This window comes from Quercus suber, unplaced genomic scaffold, assembly GCF_002906115.3.
Source record: "Quercus suber isolate HL8 unplaced genomic scaffold, Cork oak 2.0 scaffold_20, whole genome shotgun sequence".
In the NCBI taxonomy this organism is placed as follows: Eukaryota; Viridiplantae; Streptophyta; class Magnoliopsida; order Fagales; family Fagaceae; genus Quercus; species Quercus suber.
The window spans coordinates 2,103,035-2,114,463 of NW_027069485.1; the positions used below are offsets into that span (position 1 = coordinate 2,103,035).

At 31.4% G+C, this 11,429-nt stretch overlaps 1 protein-coding gene across 2 annotated transcripts; it reads left to right on the plus strand.

Annotated features, from left to right (window-relative positions):
• The first annotated feature begins 267 nt into the window (after window positions 1-267).
• Window positions 268-8,952, plus strand: LOC112006225 (probable rhamnogalacturonate lyase B). 2 transcript variants are annotated; one of them, XM_065762832.1, is made up of 18 exons: window positions 268-580; window positions 701-811; window positions 1,013-1,132; window positions 2,120-2,195; window positions 2,565-2,686; window positions 3,672-3,722; window positions 3,817-3,933; window positions 4,037-4,156; window positions 4,315-4,450; window positions 4,813-4,986; window positions 5,660-5,815; window positions 6,345-6,451; window positions 6,747-6,837; window positions 6,922-7,063; window positions 7,417-7,576; window positions 7,687-7,803; window positions 7,923-8,049; window positions 8,384-8,952. In XM_065762832.1, exons 3-18 carry the CDS (start codon window positions 1,023-1,025, stop codon window positions 8,621-8,623), a joined length of 2,046 nt encoding a protein of 681 aa, XP_065618904.1. In that variant the 5' UTR covers window positions 268-580; window positions 701-811; window positions 1,013-1,022; the 3' UTR covers window positions 8,624-8,952. The 2 variants fall into 2 exon arrangements, with proteins under 2 accessions (XP_065618904.1, XP_023894288.1); XM_024038520.2 differs by lacking the exon at window positions 701-811.
• Window positions 8,953-11,429: the final 2,477 nt, after the last annotated feature.

The window sequence follows — 11,429 nt, forward strand, 5'->3', positions numbered from 1 at the left end:
TTTATTTACCAATAATTATTAGAAAATACTAAAGCCACATCAGCAGCTTGTTAAAATATTATAAAATAGTTTGAATCTGTAGCATTACTCTTTATACCGATAACACAATAAGCTTTAAAAGGCAATATTTAGTTTCTATTTTGAATGTTTGTTTGGCATTCCATAATTTTTGGTAACTATCATTTACTAAATATGAGGGGGGAAAAAAAGAAGAATAAAGCTAGATAAAGACCAGTTTATTTAAAAAAATAATCTGGCTACCCAAACCTGTCAAAATCTGGTACATAGCCACAACACCCGCCCCAGATGAAATATTTTTCAACCAAAAACTATACTATTGTCAATACCGAACACCTTCCCCTAACGAATTCGTTAAAATTGTCAAAAAGTTGGCAGATAATAACAATAACATGACCTACATGGAGTTCCACTGTCCCTTCCCGACTCCTATATATGACCACGTGATATTTTTCTGTAGGACTCAAATTAAATTAGCCTTCTCATGCTTTGTGTAATTTCAAATCAGAAGACTAGTCCGTCCAGCCCCGCAAGAGAAACCGTGAAACAAAGAAAAGCTGAGGTTAGCATTTCTTGCACTGCATAAAGTAGTATATAGTAAAAAATAAAACATTCAAGGTGAAAGAGAGAGTAACATACATTTCAATTTTCAAGCAGCATTGATGTCCTTCCTTTTCTGCAGTTATATAAATGACATTTACTTAGCATTATAAATACATGCACGTTTGGTAAGCTATCAAAGCCAGTAACGATTATACAAATATAGAAAACCATATTGGCGTATTCAATTCAGGTACTTTAATTTTCTTAAGAGTTGGGGCTTATTTTCCTTTCCCTGTTATGGATTAACAGATTTTGTTGCTATGATATATTTGCTTATTTCCTTTTCTTTTGCTGCAGTTTTTCAACCTATTTCTGCTGTTCTTTCCAAAATAATAGAAGAGCACTTTATAAAACTCTCATTGTTTTGCTTTCATGTAATTGGTTTTTACAGGCCTTTACATATGGAGAAGGTAAACCGGATTTGGAAATGGGGATCTCTCGTTGGCTGCTTAGGAGTGATTTTCCTGTTTGTGTTCTTGCTTGCTGATTCTTCGGAGAAGACCCCATTGAGGTTTTTCCCTAGACTTTTGCTCCCTCTACTTTCTATAACGTACGTACTTGCCCAAAAATAACATATATGATAAGCATTGTTTATGGAGAGAGAGAGAGAGAGAGAGAGAGAGAGAGCAGAATTCTGTAGGAACGTGAAGATAGAACGAGAGTGACTGTTGAGAAAGGTTAATTTGATTGGTGGGAAGGAAGGCAACATTTCTTTAGCATATAGTCACGGAGTCTTGGAAAACACTACTGGTGCATTATAAATGTTTTTTGTTGTTTAATTCCATTTACTTTTTTCTTTTCTTTTTCTTTTTTTCTTTTCCTGAATTTTGTTTCTTTCTGGAAATTAGAGAGGGGGTTAAAACTTAGGCCTAGGTTAACATTCATTGCAATTCAATGTTGTGATGACTCATAGCTTCATTGGAATGTTACTCCTTGTTTTCTGTGATAGAAACAGTAAAAAGGCCAAAAGAATAATAGGCGTGTGACGTATAACGACAAGTTATCCTTAAAAAGAGAGAAAAGAGAGCAATGTCACATGCTTCAACTTCTACAGTTGATGCTTGTCATTTTACCTCGCTGGTATTACGGAACACATATAGATAATGTTTTTTTTTTTTCCTTATATTTTTTGTGAATTTCACTATAAATTTAATGAGTGTATTTCATTATAAATGTGAATAGAAAGAATATCATTTTTTATATTTCAAAAGTGCCTAAGACAATATAACGTAACATAAATTCGGCCACACAACACAACAGAACAACATTTTTTTTTTTCCTCCAATTATACATATATAATTATATATGTATGGGTGATTGCATTTCTCTATTTAAAAATCGAAATTTCATTGTCCATTGGGATTGTTTATTAATCTTATCACCACCCTGTAGTGAATGCTGGCCAGTATTATTATGATATATGAGTTGTTGGCCTACCTTTTACAAAGCAACAAATTTTACAAATTTTTAATTACTCCTTCACGTATGCAATATGCAGGAGACTTCTATCATCAAAACGCAATGTCCGCGAACCAAATCTTGATGTAAAACTGATTACCCACGATCGTGAGCAGGTAAATATATGCGTCAGCTTTGTCCACATATTCTAATTGTCAAAAAGACAAACCCAGCAGCCTGGGTTTCTATGCATATGGATTCGATTTTATTCTTTGCTGACATTATTATGGACACAAAAGTTTGTAAGAATTAAAACTCGAAATCAATCGTATAACTCACCGAATTAGAATTCATATACTTAGAACATTTGCAGTTTCAACCATGTGAGAAAGGGGCTATCGATTCATTTCACTTGCTACATCTAAATATAAAAATATTGGAATAATTAAGTAATCCATTTAAAATTCCACATATTTTCTCTTTTAATTTTCCTACATGATAATGTGCTATGATTTTTTTTTTTCCTGATATGATACATCTTTTAGGTGGTGGTGAATAATGGCATCGTGCGAGTCATTTTGTCGAGGCCTGACGGTCATGTCTTGGGAATACAGTACAATGGAATAGATAATTTACTTGACAGAGAAAATGAAGAATATGATAGAGGGTATGTACATTCATTCACTTGCTTTTAATTTTGGGAGTAGCATCAGTAAATCCAAATCTTTGGATATTGCTATGAATTTTAGCTCAAATAATGTTATATTATTGTTTTTTCATTTTTTAAAATTGACCGATGAATTTATTAAACATTTTCCTTTCTCAAAAAAAAAAAATTATTAAACATTTTTCTTATTCTTTACAACTATTTTTAATTGACCTCACAATTCAACTGTTGACCCATATTGTGACCGAAAGTCATACAAAATATAAGTCCAGACGTATCAAAAAAGTCAAGGTCCAGACCAATTTAACGACTTTAATTGATCATAGGTCTAGAATTCTGTTAGCGTGTGTATGAAATTAATAGAAGAAAAACTCAGTAATAGATTTGGAACATAAGAAGTCTCCAAATACCCAGTGTGCACGTAATTGAGAACTAAAGTCTGCATAGAAACCATTAAGTCTAAGGTGTTAGCTTTGAAATATAAGGGAACACTGATTTTGATGAGTTTTTTTGAATATTTTGCTATCAAAGATTAGTCTTTTTCTAAGAGGAAATCTTGTATTGTCTAAGCAAGGGAGAGAGAATGGAATTGAAATTTTCCTTCTTCTTCACATTCAATTGATTCTCTTTTGGACCAATTACATGGATATTTTTTTTCAAACATAAATGATAGCCCTTATACTTGTCCATCATGCACACACATAGTCACACACAAGAAAATGAACATTAAGGACACAACTTTTTTATTTTATTTTATTTTATGCGAGATACAAATTTTAGTCTAGTCTAATTTAAATGTATATATATCTAAAGTTTTCTCTTGAAAATTTGAACTCCGACCCTTGCCTTCTCACCTCACAAAAACTTGTACTTCTGAAGTGATCATTACATTAAGGATGTACAGTGACAGATACAATTTTAAAATACATAGAAAACTACACAGCATTAATATTTTAACATGGGGTTGATTAAATTATTTGGTCAGGTATTTGGATGTTGTATGGAACGAACCAGGAAAACTTGGTGTATTTGAGAGGTAAATTTATGTCCCCTTTTGCACGGATATGATATGTAATCTTTTGGTAGGTCTTCTCCCCAAAACTGAAATCAGGTACATGAATGATTTGCAGAACAAGAGGAACAATATTTAGAGTAATAACTGCGAACAAAGACCAAGTAGAACTTTCATTTACTTCCAAATGGAATAGTTCGCTCCGTGAAAAAGTTCCTTTCATTGTAGACAAAAGGTGCGTATGTTAGACCCTTATTAATAATAATAATAATAATAGGGCAGTAATTTTAGTCTACAATTATATATAGTATTAATTAATCTAAAATTTAACTTTATAGGTACATATTCCGGCGTAACGTTTCGGGATATTATTTCTACGCAATATTTGAGCGCCCTGAAGGATGGCCTAAGGTTGAAGTGGATCAAATTAGGATTGTTTACAAGCTCCATCAAGACAAGTAATTATAAAACATGTTCATTTCATTTCATTAGGTTTTGCAACACAATTCAAATTGCCAATTCTTTGACCTACTCTTTAGGGAAAAAAATAAAAATAAAACTTTCTTTGGCAATTGGCAAAATTGTTGATGTTGTGATATTTGAAATTAATGGTCAGATTTCGGTTCATGGCGGTATCCGACAGTATGCAGAGGATCATGCCATCGGCGGAAGACCGCGCCAAGGGTGAGCCCCTCGCTTACCCTGAAGCTGTTCTTTTGACCAATACAAGCAATCCTAAATTAAGAGGAGAGGTACCCAAAAATCCATTTTGATTTACAATTTTATTTTAATGTATCTTTTTTTTTTTTTTTAATTTACAATCAAATCTATATATTTCAAAGTTTTTATTTTTATTTTCCTTTATATTGTTCTCTATTATGTGGTGGTGGTTATATATATCTTTTTTTAAGTACAGATAATTTGTTGATTTTTTTTTTTTGGGTAAAGAGAACGTCCTAGATATACTAGTACATACACTCTCTCTCTTCCTTCATTGTTTTTTGGTCTTTATTTTGTGGGGTATGCCTTTGGCTTTAGTTCATACCTTTGAGAGAAGAGAATATACGGTAGAATTTGAGTTTGAGACCCGTGATATTTGTATTGTGGGGCGCAGGTGGATGACAAGTACCAGTACTCGGTGGAGAACAAAGACAATAAGGTTCATGGGTGGATATGCGAAGATGACCCAGCCGTGGGATTCTGGATGATCACACCCAGCAATGAGTTTCGTACTTCGGGTCCCAACAAGCAAGACCTCACTTCCCATGTGGGCCCCACTAACCTCAATGTAAGTCAAGTCCGCTTGATCCCATCCCATCTAAATAGCAAAATCTTCACTTGCCAGTTGCCAACCACATAGGACTGTTTTTCTTCTAAATAATAATAATAATATTAATAATGAAGGAAAATGTAACAGTAGAGTTTGATTACATCTTACCAACTCTATTTATTATTATTTTTTAATTAATGTGAATTTTACAATTCACAATTAAATTACATTTTTTTCTTGTATTTTTTATATTTGTAAATTTTTTAAAAAATCAAAAATTTGTAATTATGTCATTTTTATAATATAAAATTATGTATAAATATTACGTTTATAAATTCAATAGTAAATAATATTTGATTTATAAGAAATTTAACATGTATTTTAAGAACAGAAAAAAATGTAGTTTAATAATTAGAATTTTAAAATATGTGTCCATATTAATTTTTTAGAGGTAGTTGTAGTTATTAGCTTCAAATTAGTTTGAGCAAAATTTTGTCCAAAATGTTATGAGTGTTATATGTCTTATTTTCTCCATAACTATATAATCAATCAAAAAAAATGTTTGCTATGATGATTCATCACTAGAAAACTAGCTTCTTAAGCCGTGTTAAGCTCCACAAATTAAGGGCATTCAACATATTTGTCTTATTATAGAATGTTCATAATTCTATTTTATTGGTGCAATGTCTAGATGTTCGTGAGTACTCACTATGCTGGGAAGGAAGTAGGGATGAAATTTGCAGAGGGTGAGCAATGGAAAAAGGTTTTTGGTCCTTCATTTATATATCTTAACAAGGTTTCCAAAGGAGAAGATCCCCTTGAGCTTTGGTCAGATGCTAAAGTGAAGGTATTATTATTAAGTTAAGGTGTTAAATTTTATTTGAACTTTAAAATATTAATTAACTAACTCAAGTAACTATTCATATTAATTAATTAAGTGGTATTAGCCAAGAGTTTTGTAATTTAATTGGTATATTTTAGTGTTTCTAATGGATACATCAATGATTAAAATCCCCCCACTTCTAATTATAAAAAAGAAAAAAGAAAAAAAAGAATGATATTTAATCATGGTTTTAAAAATCGAACTGATCACTAAACTGTTTTTTTCAAAATTCCCTGTTTAACCCTAGTTTTCACCGATTTTAGAGGTTTTTACTAGACCAGACTGGCTCCTAGTTCTCGATTGAACCGGTCAGACTAGCCGATCCGGTCCGGTTTTTAAAACTATGTACTTAATACTTGTTCTCTCATATGTTATAGAATGGAGTATTATGTTGAATTTATTATTATTTAAGAGGAATGAATCCTAAATTACTGTGCTCTAAGAGTACTCAAAAAATTTACAACTAACTCTTACTCGTTTTTATTTTTTTTAGATGCTTAATGAAGTCAATAGCTGGCCATACAATTTCACCCAATCGAAAGATTATCCTACTTCTGACCAACGTGGAAGTGTTGCGGGTCAATTGCTAGTCCGTGACAGGTATTTCCCTTGGCAATTACATGAGTTGATTAAAAATTAATCCTCCAATAATATTGCATAGATAAGATGAATTTACTTAAATGGGTCCAGTTAACATATGTTTATTTATTAATAGATTATTTTGGAAAACTTTTAATACCACTTATTTATAAGAATTATTAAAAAAAAAAAAAATTTCAAAAAAAAAATTAGTTGTTTTTTTTTTTTTTTTTCCTTAAAATGTTTCTAAAACTATTTCCTAAATCAATGCCTTTAGGCTATCGTTAAAGTTTCCCTAATTAAATCAATATTTTAGGTACATTAACGAGAGACTAATGTGGGCACAATTAGCTTATATTGGTTTGGCTGCTCCTGGAGAGGAGGGATCTTGGCAAAGAGAAAGCAAGGTACATAATTCTCCCTTTGGATTAGGAAAGGTAACCAACCACTAATTTTAGCCGTAAACTTAGTTTCTTGTTATTTTCTTCTAGGGTTATCAATTTTGGACCCAAGCCGACAAGGAGGGCCATTTCGAAATTAAAAATGTCCATCCCGGGGACTATAATTTGTACGCATGGGTCCCTGGCTTCATAGGGGATTACAAAGCTGATACCAAGATTACTATTACGGCAGGTAAATTAAGCATATATATTTTGCATGAGCATGTTAGAGTATTAGTCAAATGATTAAATTCATCATTTCTTAACAATATAACTTTTTTGGACGGTTGGTTATTTCTAATGGTATTGAAATTAAACTTTGCCTCCACTCTACTTAAAAATATTCCCACATGTTGATTTCCAGTAATGAAGTACGAGTTTAGGTTGATATGTGAAGGAGAATGTTAGAATATCAGTTAAATAATTAAATTCACTATTTCTTAAGAGTTTAAACTTTTGAAACAATCGATAATTTATTATATCAAACCGGAGCTGTGAACCCAAGAGATGAGTCTTCTATAGCTTCATTGATGTCCAATATTGCAGGTGGGAAACTACAATTGGGAACCCTTAAATATAGGCCTCCAAGACAAGGTCCTACCCTGTGGGAAATTGGCATCCCTGACCGCACCGCGGCTGAGTTCTATGTACCAAACCCATATGCAACACTCCTGAACAGCTTGTACACCACCACAACATCTGACAAGTAAGTCAAAACCAACATTCAGACATTTCTATTGCAATCTTAACAAAATTTGATTGCTTACTTATAGTTAATTTAATTTATTTATTTATTTATTTATTTTTTACTTACAGTTACAGGCAATATGGCTTGTGGGAAAGGTATTCAGATATATACCGTAATCAGGATCTTATCTACACTGTTAATGTCAGTGATTATAGTAAAGATTGGTTCTTCGCTCATGTTAACAGGTATATATAATTGTTGGTTTCCTTTTTTTTTTTTTTTTTTTTTTTTTTTTTCACATTTCTTTATATGTTTCCAGTATTTCAATTTTTTTTTAAGTCATTGTTCTATAATTGCATTTCAGGCGTACAAATAATCGGACATACGAAGCAACTACGTGGCAGATTCATTTTGAAATTGAAACTGTGTACAACAATGGAAACTACACACTCCGGTTGGCCTTGGCTTCAGCCACTAACGCTGAATTGCAGGTATCAAACTTATATTTTATTTATTCTATACATTTTTTGTTATTATTAATATTTTTGGTTAATATCTATAGTATCTAATTTACAATTAAGAATTTCGCTTACATAAAGAATAGTAGTACTCTTTACTCACAAAGCAAGCATGCACATAGCAAAGGTGCTACTATTTCTCATGATTGGAATTTTAAATGATATAATAGTTTGAATTACGACATTTATTCTAAACATGAAATGTATCCATTTCAAATGAAAATGATCATCTTCTACTGTTCAAAGCCGGTTTTTTTTTTTTTTTTTTGATAGTTTGCTTATAGTGTTATTTTGTGAATGATACAAGGTTCGGTTCAACGATGCCACAGCCTATCCTCCTCACTTTTCAACAGGGGTTATGGGCGGGGACAACGCCATCGCAAGGCATGGAATTCATGGGCTATATTGGTTGTACAACATTGATGTAGCAAGCAATCTACTCCAGGAAGGAAAGAACATAATCTATCTCAGACAGTCAAGGAGCACGAATCAATTTCAAGGAGTCATGTATGACTACCTTCGTCTAGAAGGGCCTCCTGAAAATTGATCGTGTACAAGATGTCACAAATTGATTTCTCTCTAGGAAAAATTATACGAGTACCGTGTAGAAAAGTAGCCATGAGAAGTATAGTATATAAAGCCTTAAGTCAGAGAATCAACCATGACAATTTAGTTCAAAAGGGAAATGAAATTTTTTTGTTATTACCAAACCCACCTCATTCAGATATGTTCCTTCTTGTATGTCATTGAAACCCCAACTCCCTTACAAATCTCTAGGAGATTATTGTAACAATATCAACAAGAAAATTATTGTAACATTGTTGTACAACATTGCTCAAAATAATACAAATAATAAATTTGATTCTTTATATACAAGCATTATATAGTATATATACTCAACGGTAATTCAAACAAGTAAACAACACCTAATACTACATAAAGCCAACATTAAATAACGATCATGGGCTTGAAAGTCCAGAGCAATAGAAGCCCGAAACAAATTGACCCGACCTAAAAGCGCGTCCCCAAGGCCCAAACATGAGGTCCGTTTCCTATATTTTAGTTAATTATTTTTCGAGTTTATCTTTGAACCTTTTTTTTTCTTCAATTTTAACTCTTAATCTTTAGGGGTTTTCACAATAACCACTTTTTGACTTTTATGGCGGCATCAATCTAGTCAAAATCGCTATCCTTATTCTAGGTTTTTTTTTTTTTTGTTTTTTGTTTTTTTTTTTTTTTTTTTTTTTTTTTTTTTTTTGTTTTTTGTTTTTTTTTTAATTATCCGTAAGTCAATTACTTATCGGGTTCTCTAATCATGAGTGGCATGGTAGAAATTTAACCAAATGGGAAGTCCATTTTGCTGCAAGGTTCATGGGTTTCAATTTCTACAATAATAAAAAATCAAAGAAAGTTCAAATTTTATTGAAAAATGTCATCGATGTCATTAAAAACAAATTTAAAGGCTTTCATCATAGAATTCATTCATCTAAGAGAAAATTACAACAACAGCAATAAAATGCCTAACAAACAAACAAACAAAGACAAGGACAAAACAAAACAACTCCAACTACATGGAAAATGACTACTTCTCTAACTTTGATTTGCGCTTCGGCATTAATGTCTTCTAGAAAACGATTCATTTTTTAGAGAGTATTTTCTAAAAAACTATCTTATTTTTCGGTGTTTAGTAACAATCTTGAAAATGAGTTTGAGAATGTTTTCTAGTGTTTGGTATTCACAGTTTTTATAACATTTCTTATATAATTTAAAACATGTATAATATGTGAATTGTGTAAACCCACCTAATATAATCAATATAAATAAATAATAATTAAAAAAAAAAACTAAGAATGAATTTGGTTTTCAAACTAAAATTTTGACAATGGATACAGTCAAAATTAGCTATCCAATTCTCATGTATATAAACAATAACATACATAATATATATATATATATATATATATAAACCATACTTCTCATAATTCAAAATAACCATTATAACCTTAAGTTCCATTTTAAATAGTTCAAAATGCCACATAGGCCAAATAGTTTTACTTGCAAACTAATCCAGTATAAATGGTTTGATAAATATACTGAAAATTGTTATAGAACCGTTGATCGATCTGTGAGGAGGAAAAAAAAAATAAAAACCTTATTAAAGAATGGTGTTATAAAGGGTAGAAGAAATAGGGAGAAAAAAGAGAAGAGAGGCAGATAGAGAGAGAGAAATTGGTGGGAAGAGAAGAGACCAGAGGGGATGATAGTGAGGGTGTGAAAAGAGAGAAAAAATAAAGGGAGGAAAAGAAGTGAGAGAGTTTATTGTGAGAAAAACTGAATGAGTGAAAGAAAATATTTTTTTTCCTAGGTCAGAAGAAGATAATATTTTTAGGAGAAATGCACTGTGTGAAAGAGAAATTATTTTCCAATTTTTGTTTTTTTGGAAAACAACCTATAGAAAATAATAAGCCTTATTTTTATAAGAGTTTTCTGTTGACTAAAAATAGTTTTCCGTGAAAAAATATCTTTATAGAAGGATTTTCAGCGAAACAAACAAAGCATTAGGAGATTAACTTATGACATTGGAAGATGTTGCGTACATATATGATCATATCCATCACCTAACATCTTTTTTTGAGAACCCATCACCTAACATCTAATAGCCAATAGTAAATTAATCATATGACATTGGCTATCAAATCCATTAATTACCAGCGTTAATATTTCAACCCTAAAAAATTGGTCTAGTGGATTCTAATATCTTGTGACATCCATGAGATTCAAGCCATCTAGGATTAAAAACCAACAAGAAATTCCTCCATGACTTCTTAATCCGTCTGTATAAATATTTTTAACTGTGCTAGACATTTTTTTTGGGGGGGGGGGAGGGGGGGGGGAAGGGGAAGCCCCTAGCATTTTCAAAAGGGTTTGGCTTACCTCTAATACCTTTTTTAACTAGAATCTCCTTTTGTTTTAATGAGAAACTGCCACATCACCCACTAACTAAATAAAATGTGAAAATTAAAACTCACTACCACTTGTCATTGTGTATTTAAAATAAAAGGAGACCTCCAGTTAAAAAAATATTGGAGATAAGCCAAACTCTTTCCAAAAATGTTTCTCTCTCTCTCTATTTTAATGTCAAAAATTCAAAATTTAGAATAAATTTTAGGTAATGGAGGTAATGGCCCTCTTAATTTTTTTTAAGTATAAATACTCTTTAATTTTTTGTTGTCTTAATTATTTTTCTTTTAATATTGACTTTTTTGTCATATATAAGTCATTTTGCTTTTCTAAAAATGCCCCTCTCCCTCTATTTTAATGTCAAAAATTCAAATTTTAGAATAAATTATAGG

Bases quoted from the DNA above. Each gene is read 5' to 3' on its own strand.
- LOC112006225 (XM_065762832.1), top strand. From the start codon at position 1,023: ATGGAGAAGGTAAACCGGATTTGGAAATGGGGATCTCTCGTTGGCTGC. The intron at 2,196-2,564 runs GTAAATATATGC...TACATCTTTTAG, and splicing joins TTACCCACGATCGTGAGCAG to GTGGTGGTGAATAATGGCAT. The intron at 6,838-6,921 runs GTACATAATTCT...ATTTTCTTCTAG, and splicing joins CTTGGCAAAGAGAAAGCAAG to GGTTATCAATTTTGGACCCA.